Source organism: Alligator mississippiensis, chromosome 11 (genome assembly GCF_030867095.1).
Source record: "Alligator mississippiensis isolate rAllMis1 chromosome 11, rAllMis1, whole genome shotgun sequence".
Taxonomy (NCBI): Eukaryota; Metazoa; Chordata; order Crocodylia; family Alligatoridae; genus Alligator; species Alligator mississippiensis.
Window position 1 is genome coordinate 55,662,698 of NC_081834.1, and position 20,912 is coordinate 55,683,609.

The 20,912-nt window shown below is 56.6% G+C and overlaps 1 protein-coding gene across 1 annotated transcript; it reads right to left on the reverse strand.

Moving 5' to 3' along the window:
• Window positions 1-701: 701 nt before the first annotated feature.
• On the reverse strand, window positions 702-7,733 carry LOC109283527 (zinc finger protein RFP-like). The gene is made up of 7 exons (XM_059715128.1): window positions 7,230-7,733; window positions 5,640-5,735; window positions 4,858-5,088; window positions 4,454-4,476; window positions 3,692-3,807; window positions 2,611-2,670; window positions 702-2,235 (listed from the first exon to the last, which is right to left on the reverse strand). The coding sequence occupies exons 1-7, from the start codon at window positions 7,647-7,649 to the stop codon at window positions 1,712-1,714; spliced, it is 1,470 nt and encodes a 489-aa protein (XP_059571111.1). The 5' UTR covers window positions 7,650-7,733; the 3' UTR covers window positions 702-1,711.
• Window positions 7,734-20,912: the final 13,179 nt, after the last annotated feature.

The window sequence follows — 20,912 nt, forward strand, 5'->3', positions numbered from 1 at the left end:
TTTTTTTCTGATTCCACAAGACAAAGCCATTGCAAACCCCAGGTGAGATATCTATTGAGATCTCTGTGGATGTGAAGCCACGATGGGCGCAGGGCCGGGCCATACAAGGGAACCGTCCGTGTCAGAGGAGCCGGATGCAGGGAGGCGCCTGCCCTGAGTGAAACTCTTCCAGCTCAGAGAAGCCCCAGCCCAGAGGCCTTTGCTGCAAAGGGAAAAACCAGCTCAAGCACAGACCAGCCCAGCAGCTTCCCACAGGCAGCGCCTGGATGGGCTCAGGCTCCAGCCCAGGAGGCCCCCCACCCCCAGCCAGGCTCTGAGCAAAGGGCACCCACAGGCACTTGGCCCTGATCCTCAGCCCTGGGCTGCTGGCACTGCAAGGGGTGGTGGCCCCAAAGCTGGCGGCATCCCCAAGGGTCTGTTCTGGTGACCGCCCTCAATTCCTCCAGGGCCACCGAGTGCTGGGACGGACCGGCCTCGTGCCGCCTGCTGCAACGGGACGGGCTTGTCGGTGCAGACGGCACCTTGCACCTGGGCAGCTCCCTGGGGCAGAGAGGAGGGGCCGGGGGGTGGGTTGAGGGGACTCCTCCGGGGTCCTAGAGGCAAAGGGCCCCCAGCAGCACTTGGCCATGAGCCCCAGCACTGGTGTTAGCAAATAAAAACCTAGGATTGTGGACTAGCCCAGGGATTGACAGGACATCTCATTCAATGAGTGACAGAAAGGCTTTATTTACTACAAGTATTTAAAATCACGTCAACTGAGCCCAAGCCAAAGCAAAGTCCACCAATTAGCCATAAGGTGATGATTTCTCACTAAACAGGTGATGAAGCGTCGGTCTGTTTCTCTTCAACTTCTCAAGTAAGTCGGGCGCATCAGCAACTGGTGTCAGAGAGATTTCTCATTCTTGAAGCGCGCACTGTTTGCTGTTTTATTGCCTTTTTCTCCCCTTAGTTTAGCATCTTCAAAGCAATCTTTTAGTTGTGCAAATCAAGAGAGTCCCAAGCAATAATTGATGGGAAAAACCTGCTCATCACTGGTTATCAGAAGTTTCTCATTCGAATGAGTTACCGTCTTCGGTAACAAGAGGTGATCCGGTTTGAAACATAACAAGAAACAGATTAACAGCCAGGAAAAAGACACTGAATCAGGAGGAGACATCTATCACGTACGGTGAATGTCTCTTCCTGCACATAAACACGAGCTAATTGCAAAAGAAATATTTATCATACTAATTAATCAAGGATGGACATTTCATATGGTTACACACCAGACACCTAGGAGTCTGCCTGAAATCATCCTAAATAGAGCAAGATGAGCCGAGGAGATACTTCACTATCCCTTCTCGGATGGCCTCGCCATGACCTCGCATCCTCTTGCAACATGCAGTTAGCATCCGTATTCTGTATTTTCAGTTTTCTGAGCAGGCCCAAGCTTAGCACGGGTTTCAGAGTCATCGCTGGGGCGGCGTCCTCAAGGGTCCGTGCTGGTGGCCGCGCTCGACTCCCCCAGGGCCACCGAGTGCTGGGACAGATCGGTCGGTGCAATAGGACGGGCTTGTCGGCGCAGACGGCATCTTTCACTTGGGCAGCTCCCGGGGCAGAGAGGAGGGGACGGGGCGGGTAGAGGGGACTCCTCCGGGGTCACAGAGAATAGGAAGCCAGAGCGGCCCGTTTCCCCGCGTGGGGGGTCCGTTCCCCGGCTGTTCCCCATCACTCAATGGCACAGTCTCAGCTCGGACCCAGGCCCCGTCGCCCAGAGTGAGAACCAGGGCCGGATTCTGCCCCCAGCGAAGGAGGCCGGCGGGAAGGTGAAGATCGGGGCCTCGGTGTCAGCATCGAGAAACGACACCTGCCCCCCCGCACAGTCCAGACAGACCCGCACCCTCCTGGGCGCCCGGCGCAGGGACAGGCGGGTGGCAGCAGGGGCCGTGAGAGCCCAGACCTGATCCCCACAGCAATGCACCGCCCAGATCCCCTCCTCGGGGCTAAATCTGATCCCTCCCTTCCTCCTCACAGACTCTCTGGCGACCCCCACGGCCCAGTCCTTCTGCCCCACCTCCAGCTCCCAGCAGTGTCTCCCGGAGGTGAATCCCTCCCGGCCCAGCACACATGAGTCAACATCAAATCTCTCAGGATTGTCAGGCACAGCCTGCCGTTTGTCTGCACATCTCACACTTCTCCGATCCGCAGACAGGATGAGGTAGGGATTTGCCGTGTCTGGATCCAGAGTCACCGTCGCTGGCAGAGAGAATGGCAGCGTCAGGGCAGAGCTCAGCCCGGGGCAGACGGGCCGTTCCTCCCCCTCCCCACCAGCCCCGTCCTTCTCCGACCGTCCTGGGCCCCTGCAGCTGCCTCTGCCCTGGGCCCGGGGGCTGAGCACCGACGGCCCCACAGCCCCTCAGCCTGGCACGGGGGAGAGCCCCTGCCCCGCGGAAAGGGAGCAGGTAGCTGCAAATCCATAGGCAAGAATAGGAAAATCCCAGCCCAGTTTCCCACATCCCAGCGCGGGGGGTTTGGTGCTGGGCTGAGAGAGGGTTTGACTCTTGTCCAGGGACGGCCGTGGGCTCTGCTGGATCATTGTGTTAATGCCGGGACCAGCTCCCCAGCGCTTACCCTTCGTGTACGATCCCTCTGATACCCTTTTGCCCTTCTCCAAGTTGGGCGGCAGAGTCTCTGCAGGGGAAAGGGGCACAGATATCAGACTTGTGGTGTCTGGTTCATGCTCCTGACTTAGACCTGCCTTGGTCCTGAGCCCCTGAGACGGAGCAGAGACCCCGGGGCAGCTCCTGCCCTGCTGCTGGGACTGTGGCTGCAGAAGCTGCCTCCACATCTCCCTGCTCCCCTGCAGCGCGGTCTCCTCTCCCAGGACAGGGCAGGAGGGAGCTGCAGGTGCAGGCAGAGGAGTAGGGGGAGAAATGTAACACCGCAGATCCAGGCGAGCTCAGTGCCCAGCCCATCCTGCCCCCTTAGACACTGGGGTGAGGGACTCAGTGACAGAAAGGGACAAGCAGCGGGGGTGGAGGGGGAGCCTGTGGGAACGGGATGAGATTCACAGGTCTCTTGTTCACTGGCGGAGGGGACAGGCAAGGGCTGGCGCTGGCTGGGGAAGTCCAGGGGTCCAGACAGAGTGGCCCTCTGCTCCAGCGGCCCCTGTCGGGGTGCAGGATACCAGAGGTGCAGCTTCACCCTGGCCACCCCCCACCTGCCTGCTCTGCTCCCTCCCTGCTCCTCTCCTGCCCCTTGGGAGCACCCCTCCCCCTGCTGCTGCACCCCTGGGGTTAAGCCAGCAGGATCCAAACCGGACAGCCTGCCTCATGTTTAATTTTGGATCTTAACTTTGGTGGCCTGACATGAGGCACTGGGGGCTCGCTCTGAGTGGGGCAGGGCCCCGCAGCTCCCACCACCCCAGCTGCAGGTGCCCATGCTGAGCAGCGCTGGAGCAGCAGGGGCCCTGCGGCTCTGCACCCGGGGCAAAGGGGCACCCAGAGGAGCCCTGGTTCATCAGTGATTCACACAAAGGCAGAGAGAGGCTATTGCCTCATGTCTTCATTCCTGTTCCCTGCGATATCAGTCCAGCACATTTAGTTTATCTCCTAATTAAAAAAGATGCTGGCTCCAAATTCAAACCAACTGCTTCTCTTCTTCCTCAACAAGGACACTTCCCTATTCCCTTTTGCAGCACCCTTCTCAATACCTTGAAACTTTGTCAAAGTCTCCTGTAGAGCTAGCGTTTGTCCAGACAAGATGCTGAGTCTCGTTTCCAGCTCTGGGCAAATCCCCTCTGGCAGCTGGAACGGCTCCTTCCTGCACCTGGGAAAAACGAGTCTGTGTTATTTGATTTTCTTTTTGCAGCTCAGCTACATGGTAGAAACATTGGGTGGATGGAGGCACCTAGAGACTGACTCTGGCCATGTGCCTCATCCACAGGGGCAGGGGCAGCACAGACAGTGGCAGTCACAGGCGATGCACAGGAGGAGCACAGCGGGGGGGAACATGCCCCCCATGAGAGGGCCGGAGGTGCTGAGAGCTCGCCAGCTCTTGCCCGACAGCTGACGCCACCCACTCCACTCGGGAGGCACCAGTTGCCCACGGTGGCAGTGGCAGCTCCCCCAGAAGGGACCGATCCCCAGCAGGGATGTTTTCTCCAGCTCCAAAATGTCCAGGACATTTTCTGGGATCAGAAAGGAGCAGAGACTTCACGGGTAGTTGGCTCAAGCTCTGGTGGCCAGGACTATTCCCTGGGGACAAGAGGGGGAAAGCCCAGATAACACCTTACAGACTTCAGGCTGCCAGTGCCCAAAGCCGTCACTTCCCCGAGGAGAAGAAGGGGACGTTCATGCTTCCCACCACAGGGACAGTCCCAGTGCTTGCTGTGCTGTGGTGCCCTGCAGGGATGTGCCTATTGCATTGTCTCCAGGACCCTTCCCTCTATGGGGAGTCAGGTGGAGCCACGTACCTGCTCAGCGTGCTCCTCATGTCCTAAAGGGAGAGACAAAGATGCAAGAGTGAGCTCAATGCAATGCCCCACACCGGGTGCCCCTGCCCGAGGGGACGCGCTTTGTCCTTAGACTCCAGGTGCCGCACACAGAGGATCTGGGGAAAGTTCAGCCCCTTTACAAGCCCTGATTTAGTGATCCCCAAGAGGTGTAATAGGGCAGCCATGCACCTTGGGCAGTGGGCATGCACAGGGCAGCAGCAGCTGGGGCTGATATTCTGCATCTCCCATCACTGCCACCACGTGCCTGTCAGGGGCCATTGCCCTTGTCCCCCCTCCTCAGTTATGCACCTGGTCCTGGCAGACCCAAGGTTTACCCCTTTCCCTCCCCTGCACTGGGAATGGAGACATTTCATGTGCCTCACCTGCAGGAGGTCACTGGCGGCCTGCTGGCACTTCCCCTCCAGCTCCCTGATCAGGTTGGTCAGATGGGAAATCTCCTCGGAGAGTTGGGTGACAGTCTCCCCCCGACTCTTCTCAATCCTGCTCTCCACCTCTCCCAGCTCGGCCAGCACGAGTCGCTCTTGTTCCTCCAGAAACCGGCGCAGTCGCTCAAACGCAGCCACAACCTTCTGCCTCTCAGCTGCTGCCTTTTGCTGCCAGGAACAGAGAGAAACCACGTCAGGGAGAGCAGCCGTTTTGGGGAGAGTCAGGGCATGGTTTGTAAGGCCCCGTGGTCCTGACTGTCTACATGCCTGGGACCCCCGACCTCCCACCGTCTGAAGCAGAGCTGGGGGTAGCTCAGGTCTGGGGCCCTGCCTGGGATCTCTTCACTCTTCATTTTGCAAAGGTTTTTTTCTGTTTCCCTGAGAGCCAGGACCGTAAGGAGGGGAGAAGTCCATGGCTGTCAGCAAGGAAAGCTTTCCTCTTATAATCAGTAATCCTGGTTTTCTCTGTTTAAAAATGCAAACTTCTCTGATATAAACCCCAAATCCACATTTTTCAACAATTAAAGTGAAACATCGCTATATATATAGCTGTCAGCTGACACAATTTTTGTGTTTGCAAGGCCTGGCTCCATGCACCTGCCACAACACCCTGCAACACACGGTCACAAAATGCCACGGGCACTGTCCCACCAAACATGCAGAGCAGGACACGTCCCTTCCTTCCTCCCCAACATCAGCCGGACCCCAGCAGCACCCACCTGGTATTCCTGGTGTTTCTGGCTTTCACTCCCTTGCAGTGCTTCAAGCCTCTCCCTCTCCCCCCTTAGCAGCTGCAGCTGAGTCTGAATTTGTTCCTGTGGGAAGGAAAACTCCTTGGGTCAGTTCTCCTTGGAGGGGAGAAGCTGGAGTCTCTTCCCCGCACCAGAACCAAGAGGGCTGCTTGAGGGTGTGCTGTGAGTGCGACACCAGGAAAGCCCATGTGCTCAGGCTGGACCAGCAGCTTCCAGTACAGCGCACCCTTGCCTGGACGCAGCACCGAATAGTGTGCACTGAACACAGCTGGAGCAGCAAGCAGCCAGTTTCCAGCTGGATTGTGGAGCCAGCTCCTGCCCAGCAGGAAGAGCACATAGAAAAATGGAGCCGGTCCTAGGGAGGTGCCACAAGGCAACACTGCAACCAGTGGGAAGTGCAGACTGTCAGGGACATGCACTGAACAGAAAATAACACGGCCTTGAATCCACCGCGGTCGGCAGTGCAGAGTGCCAGCCAGTCTTAGGCAGCTGGGCCGGACAAGACACAGGTCTGGTCTCTGGGCACTGAAATGAAGAAACTCAGAAGTGAGACACTAGTCCTGAAGTATCACAGCCCAGCAGTACAGCTACAGCTACAGCTACGGCTACAGCTAAAGGGAGATGCCTCAGAAAGAGCAGCATTAATCCAGGACCAGAGCGACACAGCATTTGGTAGCCAGGCCTGGACAGAGACAGAGACGGAGGTGCTCAGACACAAAAGAAGGTCCTGGCCGTGCTCCCTGGACTTGGGCGGTGCCACCACGTCCCCTCTGGACCCAGCATTAGCCCTGAAGCCCCCGGCACCAATGCAATGCACATTACTGAGACTTGTGCAACGCGCCGAGAGCATCAGCTGGGGGAAACGGCTGCTCGTGGCAGATCCCGTGAGCAGGGCCTGCCCTCCAGAGCATGCCATGTGGGCTCTGTCCGAGGGGAACAGAGTCTGTCCATGCACTACAATCCCCGCTTCGCCAAGGAGTCCCCAGGCAGCTCCCAGGGAGGGTTGTAACAAATGAAGGGAAACCGGTGCTGGACACCCCCTGTTTCAAGACACAGCCCCGCACACAACCGTGGGTCGGTGACACTGGAGGAGGTTCACTGCTCTGCGTGTCCAGGGACAGGGGACCTGCGTTCCTGCTTTGTCTGGTTTCAAAGGCAAGATTTGATGACAAGGGTGTAATAACTGGGCGATTATAAGGTTAAAGTGCTAGTCATTATTATGGGAGGGAGCTGGAGACCAGCCCTCCCCGCTCTGTTGTCCCAGAGTTACTGTCATTTTCCAGGCTGGTGGTGTTTGTCCCCGAATCAAACAGCCGGGGTTTCGGGGTTGAGAAGAGCACGTCTCCGTCGTCTTTGCTGAGTCAGGAACGTAACAAAGGGCATTTGGGTCCTTCTCGCCTCCCCCCAGCAGGATGGCTTGCACAGAGGCTACCACAAACCAGCCTCCGTGTGCAGCCACGCTGTTGTGCCGTGGCCGTGGGGCAGAAAGACCCAGCGCCGCAGGGAGGTGTACGTCCCACCCAGCAGCACAACCGGACCGGGCCCGTGCGCCCGTACCTTGCACTGCTGTGCAGCCTCCTGGATGGGAGCCGCGGGGTGAGCTCGGTGCGCCCGGGACTCCCGGCAGATCACGCACATCAGGACCTGGTCTGTCTCGCAGAAGAGCTTCAGAGCCTCCCCGTGCTGCTCACACACCATCTTGCCCCCGGCTCCCTCCGCTGACCCCACGCTCAGGCCCTTGACCACTTCGACTAAATTGCCCAGCTGCCTGTTTGGGCCCAGGAGCCTCTGGGCAAAGGTCTGTCTGCACTGGGGGCAGGTGACATCCGTCTCGGCCCCCTCCCAGCACTGGGCGATGCAGGCTCGGCAGAAGTTGTGCCCGCAGCCCACTATCATCACTGGGTCCCTGAACAACTCCAGGCAGAGGGAGCAGGTCGCCTCGTCCCGGAGGCTTTGTACAGCGCTCGCCGCGGCCATGGCTGTGAGACGGGAGGGCACGGCGCTACTTTCACTTTCCTGAGCTCAGGGCTGGGCTCACCCTGGGCCGTTTCCTTCCTGTGAAATAACTACAGTGATGCTGAGCTGGGAGGAGCCGGGGTCAAGATCCAGCCCTCGGATCCCGGGGGATCTGGTAACCCTTTGTGGAGCAGCAGCTCGGCACAACTGCAGTGAAAACAGCAGAAAAAGGGTTTGAAGCCACTACACAATAATTCAACACACCCAGCATTTCTCACTGCACCTGCTGTCAGCCAAGAGCTTTTCAGAGCTGTCAGGACTGTTATTTGGGGCTGAGACCTGCCTAAAAACTCAGAGCAGGCAGGATATCAGCCTCAAATCTCAGGCTGTCCTGGAAGTGTTCAGTTTTCCCGGGGGGGGGGGGGGCGGGGGAATGGGCAAGGGAGGGGAGATATAAAAGAAAGACAAACAATCCAGCTCTCCCCTCCATTGAATCTAATTTCTCATGTTTCATTTCAAAGCTCTTCAATGGCAAGGGCAGCTCCAGACCTGACCCTGCGCCTGCGGGGAGCCTGGTGCGTCCCCCTGAGAGGAACCGTGCGGTTCTCCTCTCCAGCCGGGGCAGGGCCAGCGTCACCCCAGGGTGCCTGCACGGGGACCAGGGCAATGCCAGCCTTCACTGCCACAGGTTATTCAGTCTCTGCCCAGGGACTCTGCCAGCTCCCAACAGGCCCAGGTCTGGCTGCATGTCCTCAACCCCAGGATTTCGTCAGGCGGTTGCAGGCACCTGCTAAAACATGCATTTCTCCTTCCCTTGTGGCATCCCTAATTCCACACACTTGGTCAGGATTTCACTGACCTGCAGGTTTTGCCCTTCCTCAAGCTGAAACATGTTGTCAGTGCCCAGAGCCTCCTGCCCAACACAACAGCTTGTAGAAATACAGATGACTTCCCACTGCGGGGTTCGATCTCTGCCCTGCTAACCCCTCAATACCGTTCAAATCTCTGTTCAAGCATTTCCCATTTTCCCCATTTTCCCTGCCAGAAGCAGACCAGGCGGACGCTGCTCACACCCAGTTTAGTTTCCTGGTCCCCCTTAGGCCTCCCAGGGACTCTGCTATGGCTGGAGCTGTGACCCCAGATCTGCATTGCCCTGCGCTGCTGTGCATGGACGGGCCTTTCTTTCCCTCCCCGCACTGCTCTCAGCGCAAGACTGAACAGCAACACGACGACCGCTGCTCCTTCACTGCGCACTTCCCACCCCACGACCCTTCTTGTGGGATCGGGACAGCCGCAGAGTCGGGAAGGAACAGCCTCGTATTGACGGTCGGGGAGAGCGGCTTTGCCTGCAGCCCAGCTCTCAGCCTCACAACAGCCCCCTTTTGAGACACCGTCTCCAAACGATAATCTTTGGCTTCCACGTCCCTACAACCCTGGCGGTCCCTGTACATCCCCCTGGACTTTGCCCCGTTCCTCCTGGCTGCTCCCTGGGCTCCTGCACCTGGGACTTTGCCCTCCTTCCCTGAGTTGCCATCGCTGGGATTTCCACCTCCCCTGTGTGGGTGGGTCTGTCTGTCCCCGCAATGGCACCTGCCCTGCCTGTGTCACCCCCTCCCACACCCAGCCCAGCCTCCCCAACCCTTCCCGCACCAACAGACACGTCCCCAGCTCCCATTTCTCACCCTGCAACTGCTGGTGCCAGAGGATCATGGGTAAGAGCCCTTGCCCCTTGTGCCCCACAGGGACCTGCCCCCAGTGCCCTCCTGGCTCTCCCACAGCCTCGTCACACCCCAGAGCATCCCAAGTCCTGGTCCCTTTGAGCTCAAACCTGCTCGGCTCTCACAGACCACCAGGTCCATCCGGCCTCCAGTGCCTGGGCAGCCTCCTCCCTGGGAGAGGCAGCGTGAGGGCAGGAGAGGAGACACAGCTGATTTCCAGCTAGGGAGACCGCCTGTTCCTAATTGTGTGGGACAGTCCCAGAATGGGATTCACAAGTCCTAGTCCCGGGCTGCACGACTCCAACTCAGCATTTCTTTCAGATTTGCAGCTGGGAAAGAGCTGGGCAGCCAGGGGAGCAGCTCCTTGACGGTAGGTCTATAGTGGGTTGGGGGCAGGGTGGGCACAGATCAAAGCCCCCCACTGTGATGGAGGGAGCAGGGCAGGGACTGGGGTGGGGGCTCTGCCCAGCTAGGGTGGTACATGGGGCCCCGGGAGCAGGACAGCCATGGGCAGCTCATCCAGGGGGTAGGAGGGATGGTGGTTCCCTGCCTTTGCGTGCACACCCTCTGGGAGGAGGGCATGGGGGGGTATGTGCCCCCCAGAATTTTTGCAGGGCCGAGGTGGATGTGGGCTGCCTGCTGCAGGCTCAGGACTCCCTGCTCTGGTGCTCTTCCCCCATGAGCCCCCAAGGGTCCAGAGATTTGGTAGTGGACGTGCATTTGCAGCATGAATTGTTGCTCCCCGCTGTCAGATTTCCAGTGCGGAGCACCACAGCCTGCCACACATGCCTGGTCGGTGTGGTACAGAACTGCACTGGGGGTGCACAGGTCTGAGCTGGGGTGGGTGGTTCCTAATTGGGCAGCATGAGGTCAGATCTGACATGGGTCTGCATTAATCAGCAAATGGCTGGACCTGGCACCACACGTCTGCATTAGGGTGTGTGGTATCTGGCCCCTAGACCAACCCCACACTATTCATCTGTCTGGTGGAGGCAAAAGGTTGGGCATCGCTGCTCTATACTAGTGGTGCACAACCATGTTACCCCATGGACCAGGTGAGCAATGCCAGGTTGGTTTGCAGCCAGATACACCAGGTGGGCTTAATCCAGCATGTGGGCTCACTGTGGTGGGGCGTTATCCAGCTGTGGGGGGATGCACAGCCCAACCCTGATTCATCTGCTGGGATGGGAAGCACCCAGGCCCCAATCTGAATGCACCGGGACAGGGGGCAGGCAGCAGTGGGGGCATCTGGGCTCTGATCTAAATGTGTGGGGTGGTACAGGGAGCAGTCTGGCCCAATGCAGACATGCTAGAGGTGGGCCTGACCCTGATGTCACTGTGCAGCAGTGGCCCAGGTGGGGCTGGATCTGGCTGTGGAGAGCTTCCATCACTTCATGCCAAACTGTCTGCCCTGTGGGGTCCCAGTGGGCTGGATGCTATGGCTCCATGGGTTGGCTGGCCTGCAGGCTGGCAGTTGATCATGCCTGGCATTGTAAGCCGTGCCTGCATGCCAAAGCTAACCTATGCAGCAGTAACAAGCTGCAAAGTGTGGCAAAGAAGAAAAACACCTCAAAGCCTGTGCCTTGCTGACTGTAGTGTAAATCTTTGCGTATGTAACAACAAGCTTAGCCAGCAAACGCCATTGACATGTCTAACAAGGCATAATTAAACCATGCGTTATATTATGACTTCATCTTAAAATACTAGTAGTGGTGTGTGACCAAATGTATTGACTGTTATTTTGCTATAATAAATGTATTTTTTTAAAAACACTTAAATGATTTATTAAAACAAACAGTCTTGTCAAAGAAAACCTTAAGCTAAAGCAGGAAAAGTAACATGTCACTGTGTTAAACAACATTGGACTGTGGGAAAATAAAAGAAGAAACCCTTTCTTTTACTTTCCCAAGCTCTTTGAGCTGACAAGAGATCTAGTTCAATCAAGTTTGAAAATTTTCAGTAAAACGATAAATAAATAAATAAATAATATCACTCAGAGAGAGGCCATTTATTAAAATATAAAAATGATAAATATTGGGCATATGCTAAAAAGATCTCAGACTTGTCTGAAGCTCAATGAACCAACTCAAGCCTGGCCAGCAGGTCCATCTCTTCCCTGAATCCAAGGCTATTTACGCATTGCGTATCCTGAGAAAGCTTTGAGTTGTGACCGGAGCGGTCTCACTGCTCAAGCAGACTGCTCTCGCCCACCGTTAAATCCTAATGCAGCCGTACAGAGTGTTAAAAGCTGACGGCGTGTATGGAAAGGAGGGGTTGAGTGGAAGGGGATTTATATGAAGCGACCAGCGCTATGCCTTCTGCACTTGACAAAACGACACAGGCTCCACTGAAAAGGAAGGGAAACGGAGCTTTTATCTGAAAGGAAAGGCCTCAGAAAAGAGTCAGGTGATCTCGGTTATGATGGTGATTGCAGAGTAACTAGATTACATCTTCTGTGGTCCCTTTCTAGCGTGGCTGTAACGTAGTTGCTCTGCCTGGATCCCAGAGCCCTCTTCTAGAGTCAACTGCTTCTAGGAATTAAGGCAAACCCTGCAGTTTGACTTTGGGGAAAATATAATGATCTTTTGTCCCTCTTCGCTGGGAAATGAATATACTCTATGCTAATTTTGGAGAACTGGTCTTATTGAGTCATCCTTATTACTTTTTTAAGTAAATGAACAACTTAAATATTTGCAGGCCAAGACCTGAAGTGCTTACATGCACAGACCATATATTGATTGCACTGTGAATTTTGGCTGAACAAGTATTGCTCCCTTGGCTACCTCAGAGCGATGATACTTATTTGATGGCTCCTGGCTGTATTTTCACATGCTGACATTGTCCTCTACTGCTTGTGTGAAACTTCTGGACAGCACTTCATGTGCTGTGTTGCAGGCATTCGATGTAACTAAGGCTGTCATTGCAGCATGCTGCTCTTACCACCACTCAAAACCCCTTCCCCCACACCAACCCAGCTGGTTTATAAGAATAAAAGCACATTCGATTCCCCATAAATCTACTAGCGCACCTCTCTTCATCCCTATTATCCCGCTCTGGGACCGGCCAGTCAGCCTCCCTCCAGTGCCTAGAGCTCCACTAGGACTCTGCACAGTTTTGCTGAGAGGGAAAACAAGCCAAGTCCCAGCATCATCCGCCTGGAGCTCCCCACGGGGTTGTCTCCTCTTTTCTTATCCCGGCTGCTGTTTTCAGTGGCCTCCTGAACTGCCGGCACCTTTGCCCACCCCCGTCACAGCGAGCTCGGGGTGTGGAGGCAGCAGACCTGCCCCATGCCTGGAAGCGAGGGCAGGCAGGAGTGCTTTCAGCCTGGGTCCCAGTGTGTCTGAGGTCATTGGGAAGGTTTTGTGCTGCCATCCTCCTGGCGCTGACCTTACAGTCAATGTCAGAGATGCCAGACTCAATGCCAGAGATGTCTCCTTTAACGGTGCTCTTTGGTTTGGAGATTCATGCTGGGAACGGGGGTGTCCTGACATGAAGCTGTAGCTGACCCAGGTTTCAGTGCACTTACCAGGGACCAGGCTCTGGTGGGTCACTACAGGATGCGCCTTCCTTAAGAAAATGCCTCTTGCTGCTCTTGACTTGATTCTGCACCTTTGAACACAAGTGTAATTTTGCCACTGGAGCCCCTGTCTGGGTTTCAGCCTTCACTACAAGGACTGGTGTGTGCACAGCTCCCTACGCTGGGCACGATGGAGCAGGGTTTCTGGACAGAGGTGTATTCCTGCCAAGGAGCATCCAGCAAAGCAGTGCTGGTGGGTTCATCCGCCATGAGAGTTATCAAGGCACCTCTGTGAGGGGCAAGGGTCTCTGCAGCTGCTCAGGCCTGGGCTGGGTGCCAGGAGGGTGAAGATGCTCCTCACCAGTGGCCTCCGCCAGTTCCCTCCAGACAGGAGCCTTCAGCGGGTGCTGGGGGAGAGACCCCAGCGTATGGATATTTGCTCCTGTTTGGATGGGAAGCAGCACTTGTCCCTGGGCCATCCCTGCCCGTGCCCCAGCCTGTGCCCGCTGTGCAGTCGGTGGGGCCTCCAGCCATGCGACACCCTGCACCGTGCTGCCAGGATGTGGGACTCTCCCTGACCCCAATCACAAGGGTGGGGGAGCTCCCTGTACAGACAGGTGGGCATAGCTCTAACAGCCCTAAATGCCCCCACCAGCAGTGGGTTTGGGAGTGGGGTGCGTGGGGCAATCTTCTCCGGGGTGAGTCTCTCTCTTCTTTCCTCCAAGGAGCTGGGAGAGGGGACAGCATCCCAGGGCTCTCTGACAGTGGGACCTAGAGGACTGCGGGGCAGGCATTGGAAACCCCTGTTGGCACAGCGGGTTGGGTTATCCCGTCCTGGCTGTCTTCAGAGGAACAAGCCCAGCGAGTGGGTCCTGGAGACATACTGGTGTTGGCGTTTCTGTGCTGGCGGCCCAATGCTGCCCTAGACAAGGGCAGAGCGCAGTGCCAAGGACTAAACATAGACATTGGATTTCTGACACATCATAATCTGCCCGGCAACCGACTCCCCAGCCCAGCCCAGCCCAGCCCAGCCCAGCCCAGCCCAGCCCAGCCCCTGGCTTGTTTACTTTTCATCCCCTCCAGGAAGAGCACACACCGACTGCTGAAACCTCCTTAGCCTGACGAAGGGTTTTTGAACCCGAAAGCTTGCTTAATAACCATTCTTCAACCATTTGGGTTGATCTAATAAAAGATATCAAATTCACCCAAGGAACCTTGTCTGCCTATGACCTTAGACCAACACAACTACAACCCAAACCCCTGCATATCTGTTATAAGTTGTCTGAGTGTTAAAGTTGATAACATAATAGCTTTTGTTATCTGATAAGTATTTGCTTTATCTGCTGATATAGATTATTATTGAGCTCATTGAAAATATTTTGCTTGCTATTTATGAAATGTTGAATTTGTCAGTCTCTCACTTATTACTGTGAATCATAAATCACTGTAAATAGTTATTTAGTGCGTGGTCTGGTGCGGGGAGGACCACGGGACAGCACTCCACTGAGCGGTGGCTCCCAGCCTACAGGCAGAGTGAGAGCAGACCGAGACCTATTGGCACCCCAGGATCCCCCAAATTTGGACGTGGCTGCGGGTAGCGCTGCCACCAGGGTTACGCTCCTAAACAGGGCCCAGGGCTACTGCCAGCTCCCACGGCAGACCCAAGGGTGCCTGGATGAGCTCCTTCACTCCTCGTTGCCTGGTTGCCAGCGTTTTAAATGAAGACGCAGACCCCTGGCAGCAACCTCACGTGCTCTTAAATGGAAGTTATTCTGGTGCTGGATGAGCGCTGGGCACTAGAGAGCTCTGGGAATTGCTAAGGGAAGTGAGGACAGGCTCCAGGGAACAGGCCCGCCGGGATAGGAGCTGGGCTGCGGCGTGGGACGCTTACGTGATGGTAAGTTCCTCCGAGAGGCGAGGTTGAGGCCGGGGCAGGAGTGGGAGTCTGGTGTGGGGTCTGCCGGCTCCAGGAAACTGCTCTGTTCCCCCGCTTCGCCTCAGGGAGCAAGGAGGCACGTGGCATCAGGACTGGGGAGAGGAGCACTTCCCTGGAGCCAGAGGAGCCCACGGAGCAGTTCCCCGGAGCCAGCGGAGCCTGCACCAGCCTCCAGCCCCAGCCTCCATCCCTGCCTTACCTCACTTCAGGGTGGAGCTGCTGCCTGCCTCGAGTGAGTCTCTGCCAGCTCCGGGGCAATGCTCCACTCCCCAGCCCTGATGCCACGTGCCTCCTCGCTCCCCGCACACGGACCACTACTCCTTAGAGGGAGCATTGGTTCCCTCTAAGCTGCACGCTGTACGCAGCCATGCAGGTGCACCTGGCAGCACGGCATGAGCACACCTGCAGGGCCATGCACGCCGCACAGCGTAGAAGGAGCAGTAGCTGGGACACACGACTTCTGGGGAGAGGCTGAGGGACCTGGGCTGGTTTAGTGTGAGGAAGAGCAGACTGCTGCTGCAGGCATGGGCTGTCCTTGGGCTGCAGCGCTGGGGGTCCCCCGCAGCAGCATTTTGGATTCTGCTCTTCTCCAGGGTTTGGGTCCCCTGTTCCTGGCAGCATTGTAATGTTTGGGTGGGCTGACATATGGTGGGTGGGTCAGGGCTGTGCTGTGATGGGGAGCCTGCCCTGGCAGCAGGGCTGTGTAGCTGGATTCCTGTCTGCGTGGAGGACGAGAGAAGGGGCTTTGTCTACATGTTGGGTCTTTGTCATTAAGCTTCAGCTAAAGTCCCTATTAGAGAAGCAGACTGAAGGCGGAGAAAGGCCAGGCCCTACCCACAGGACGGCTGTCTACACTCTACAGGGTTGATGCAGTTGCTCGTCCCGACGTCTTCTAGTTCAAATCAGAAGCCCCGCTAAGACATCTATGTCTTACAACAGTGGTGCTCAGCCTCCGGTTTGTGGGCCACAAACCCATTTCATCTGACCCGTGGGATATCCCGTGGGTCCAGAAGTGTGGAGATGGGGAAGAGGTGGCAGAGTTAATTGCTGCTCCCTTGCTGCTAAATTACTGGACTTATAGAGAGCCCCATCGGCCAGATGATGTGACCCCACGTGATAGATTGCAGTGGGGCGTTGTGTAGGGTCACCATACGTCTGGGTTTTCCCAGACATGTCCTCTTTTTGGGTCCTCTCATCTTTGTCTGGGTGGTTTTTATTAAATATCAAGAAATGTCCAGGATTTTGCTCTGCCTCGGATCAGCATCAGTTTCTTCCCTGGCACTCCCCCGCTTGCCCAACCAAGGAGCGGCTTGGAGCAGGGGGAGCGGGACTGTAGGCAGGGGCAACACGTGCATCTCTGCGCGGTGCAGCAGATGCAGGCAGCAAAATCTGCAGGGGAGGGGGGTTGGAGGGCCAGGGCTGGGGCCTGTGGGGGTGTGTGTATCCATGTGTGTTTGTGTGTGTCTCTGTGAGGGGATGGGTGTGTGGGGGGGGCAGGTGCCTAAGCTGTCCAGCACTGGGGCTGCAGCAGAGTGGGGAGGCCAGGGAGGTGCCTGCCCCTCCAGTGGGGGAAGGGGTGGGGGGTCTTCAGTGGCAGCAAGGACCTGTGTGGGCAGCAGGGCTGGGGGGCCAGGGGGCTGCAGGTTGGGAGCGCAGGGCATCGGCATGGCTGGGGAGGGGGGCAAGGGACTACAGGTCAGGAGTGATGGGCACTGGCAGGGCTGGGGGTGGGTCATGGCTGGGGAGTGAGGGTCACTAGAGGTGCAGGGGACTGTGGGGCACAGGCAGTGCCAGGGAACTGTGAGTCAGGAGTTAGGGGTATCAGCAGGGATGGGGGGGCGGGGGGGCTGCCATTTGGGAGTGAAGGGCACCAGCATGGTGTGGGGGGTGGGATACTGTGGGTCAGGGGTGAGCGGCAGCAGCAAGTTTGGGGGGACTGTGGCTAGGGAGTGAGGGGCAGGGGCAGGGCACAGGCATATCACTGCCACCCCCATTCCCCCACAATAATATTCCTCCCCTGCCTCCCGACACCTGTTCTCTTTTCTGAAACTGGAAATATGGTAACCCTAGGCCTGTGTAAGAGGGAACCCTGGTCCTGTTACTAGCAGGCACTGCAGCTCCTTTACGGGCAGTTTTTGCAGGGGTTAAAGGACAGCCCTGCAGGCAGGTCGGCTGACTGGGGCCAGAAGCAGCAGGTGGGGCAAGGCCATCATGCTGGATCCCCTAGTGTGGGGACAGCACACAGGGTCAGTGCGAGGGTGTGATCCAGGGTGCTGGCCCACCATCACGTGCTGGCTGTGGCTGTGGAGTGACCCCCGTGCACCGGCCCCACTGCAGTCTAGCATGCAGGGTCACATCATCTGGTCCATGGGGCTCTCTAGAGAGCTGGAAATTTGGCATCAGTGGAGCAGCAATTAACACTGCCTCTTCTTCCCTGCCTCCACATTTTTGGAAATCCATGAGCTAATAGAAATGGGCTTGTGGGCCAGATGTGGGCAACAAAGTGGGGGTTGAGCACCACTGTCATAAGACAGAGATCCCACCAGGGCTTTTGATTTGAGCAAGAAGATGTCTGCATGAGCAACTGCATGAACCCAGCAGACACCTGTCCTGTGGGGTAGGGTCTGGCCGATCTCTGTCTGCACTCTGCTTCTCTAATGGGGACTTTGACTGAAGCTTAATGACAAACCAAAGTGCAGACAAGGCTCCTCCTCTCATCCTCTGTACAAGCAGGAATCCCGCTGCACAGTGCTCATGCCAGAGGTAGGGACAGGCTTTTCCTCTCCCTGCTTCTCACCTGGGTCGCAGCACATGGAAGCTGCTCCAGACATAGGCGACTGGTAGGGGGTGCACGGGGATGCACATGACCCCTTTGACGGGGCTGGTGCTCCCCCTGACGGCCGACACTGATGCTGTCAGTAGGGCTGGTGCCCCCCTGACAGGGTCAGTGGCTTCTGCAGGTGCCCCCAATTCAGGAGGCACCAGTCATTCATGGCTCCAGATTTACTTAGTCTGCTCTGGAGCAAACGTGATCTGAGTCAAAGCCAGAGCTGTTCGGAAGTGCCCACTGCTTCAGCAGGAGAAGCCCGTGTATCTTGGTACAGCTTGAGACCACTATTCCTGCCCCTGTCCCTGCCCCTTTAATGCTCCTAATGCCAGGCTGCTCCACATCCCATTGGGGTTGGTTGCTAGGTGGAGAGGGGTCAATCCTGCCCCGCTGTACTCCCCGCCCTGGGTCTGCACCTCCATCCACCGCTGACTCTGGAGCTGTGTTCCCTTCTTGGGCTCCTTCAGGATCCCCCAGCAGCAAGGACCCGGGTCTTGTCCAGACAGCCCTTCACCATGCAGCTGAGTGGCCCCTGCTCTGCCCAGCGGTCTGGGTCAGCGGTCTGGGTCAGCGTGGTGCTACAGCTGTAACAGGGTCCCTGTCCTTCCCTGGACACAGCCCACGTGGCAGAGGAGAGTCTTGCCTGCCCAGGGAAAACAGCTCGCTGTGGCTCAGGAAGCATCTCAGCAGCTGATCTTTGCAGAAGCCTTGCCAGTGGTTCTCCTGGTATTTATATGTCTCTTAGCACTGGGGATGGGACTCTGCCCACTATTAGGATAATGTTAGCAATAAAAACTTAGGATGGCAGACTAGCCCAGGGATTGAGACGACACCTTGTTCGACGAGTGACAGAAAGGCTTTATTTACTACAAGAATTTAAAATCAAGTCAAGTGAGCCCAAACCAAATCAATGACCAGTAATTCTCTATAAGGTGATGATTTCTTAGCAAACAGGCGATGAAGCGGCGGTCTGTTTCTCTTCAACTTCTCGAATAATTCGGGTGTCAGAGAGATTTCTCACTCTTGAAGTGCATGCTGTTTACTGTTTTACTGCCTTTTTCTACCCTTAGTTTAGCATCTTCGAAGCATTCGTTTAGTTGTGCAAATCAAGAAAGAGTCCGAAGCAATAACTGACAGGAAAAACTGCACATTACTGGTTATTAGAAATGAGTTACCTTCTTCGGTAACAAGAGGTGATCCAGTTTGGAAACATATCAAGAAACAGATTAACAGCCAGGAAAAACACACTGAGTCGGGAGGAGACATCTATCAAATACGGCGAATGTCTCTTCTAGCACATAAACACGAGTTAGTCGCAAAAGAAATATTTACCATACTAATTAATCAAGGATAGACATTTTCATATAGTTACACACCAGACACCTAGGAGTCGGCTTGAAATCATTCTGAATATAGCAAGATACGCTGGAAGAGATCCTTCATTATTCCTTCTTAGATGGCCTAGCCATGAACTTGCATCCTCTTGCAATATGCAGTTAGCATCAGTATTCTGTATTTTAACTTTTGTGAGTAGTCCCAAGCTTAGCATGAGTTTCAGAGTCATCAGCAGCCTAGCGGGCCAGACGCAAGGGCTCCAACAGCCACATTTTACTCCCAGGCTGGAGGCTGAGCCCCCTGCTCTGCACTTATCTCTGCCCGTGCAGGTCTGCCGAGTGCCTGTTGTGTGGTGCCCGTGTGTGCTGGGCAGTGCGGCATGCAGGGATACTGTGTGCCCATCTGCATCACAGCACATGAAGTGATGCACTTGTTGGGTGTCTGGGACAGGAGAAGGGCCGGGGCAGGGGCAGAGATATACCCGGCTGAGCTGCGGTCAATCCAATGCAGCCTGTGGCTGTTCTTCCCGCAGGGATTAGGGCTGCAGGGGAGGAGCGCGCAGTCTGCAGCCACAGCACGGCTGGCACCCTGCCACCACACAGACCCCAAACTGGGGAGGACCCAACCCCTGGGAGCCTAAACTACTCTGACTCCTATGCAGACCCTCAGTTGTCTGGAGTAGTTCACCCATTGAGCGCCAGTCCTGCACAGCTGCATGGAGCCCCAGCCCCTGGTGTCTGGAAACCTCCTGCCCTGGCTCAGCTGCCTCAAGTCCCTTCCCCCTGCCTGCAGGGAATGGGCCATGCCAACGCTGCCCTTGAGGGCTGGTAATGGGGCATCTCCCAGAGCCTGGCCCAAGGCTGGGGCGCCCTGGCCTGCCCTATCTGTGTGTGCAGGCAGCAGGGCTGGGCCCTGCCCTAGCAGGGTTGTCCTGGCTCCACTGGGATTTCCTAGAGCTCTGTCCCCCTGATCCCCGGGCTGGTGTCTGCAGTGCAGCCGTGCGAGAAGCTCCCCATTCCCTGGCCTGGACATATGGCCCCGGCTCAGCCATGGCAGGGCAGGGGCAGTGAGTGCTAAGAGGGGTGGAGGTTGCAGGGGCGGCTGCAGCTGGCGCACATGAAACTTTGGAGCCTGCATCCCTGGCAGCTCAGCTGCTCCTTCCCAGCTGTGACAGCTGCTCCCTGTGCACATGGAGGGGGCTGGAGGTTTGCACCGGGGTTTGCATTAACCATAGACATCTCACACCCCATGTCTCTTCCCACAGTCCCACCAGGCCATGTCCTCTGGGCTCAGGCTGCTCATGCCCAGGTGCACGGTGCTGCAGGAGTCGTCTCTAGATGCTGAATGGACCCTGCACCTCCTCGCCATGGCAGGTTGTGAGGCTGTGACAAGTCACATATTCCTGTCCCTCACTTTAGACCCTTCCCAGGCACATGATGGGGCTGGTTTATTGAGCTGCTACTGAACGTGAATTGGAGGCTTTGCAGAGGCACAAATCCCTCCCCAGACACCCACCCCTAGAGATCACGTGGGGGCCGGGAGGAGTCTCAGGAAATGGGAGCTTTTTCCCTCCGTCTGTAGCAGGGTGGGAGGTTTAGGAAGCGTCTGTTAACTCTGGATTTGGAAATGGACAGGGGCACATGTGCATTTGTGTGTGCCTGTGTGTGTACATGTGAGCGTCACTGCAGGGTGTGTGTGTGTGCAGGGTGTGTGCTATGTGCGGTGCCAGGAGAGGGGAAGCAGAGGGCACTGCCCACACGGTGCGCCAGGCCCAGGCCCAGCACCGCCAGGCAGGGGAGCCCGCATTGGAGGCAGGTCCGTGGTGACACTTGCTCCAGCCCGTTGTCCCCGGGATCCTGTCACTCCTCCCTGCACACAGCGGGGCTCAGGCCAAGCTGAGCTGTGGCCCCAGGAATCACTCTGTGCTCCCAGCCACGGGCACTGCCCAGAT

Bases quoted from the DNA above. Each gene is read 5' to 3' on its own strand.
- LOC109283527 (XM_059715128.1), bottom strand. From the start codon at position 7,649: ATGGCCGCGGCGAGCGCTGTACAAAGCCTCCGGGACGAGGCGACCTGC. The intron at 5,089-5,639 runs GTGGGTGCTGCT...TGTTCCTGGCAG, and splicing joins AGAAACACCAGGAATACCAG to CAAAAGGCAGCAGCTGAGAG. The intron at 4,477-4,857 runs GTGAGGCACATG...CTCTCCCTTTAG, and splicing joins CCGCCAGTGACCTCCTGCAG to GACATGAGGAGCACGCTGAG.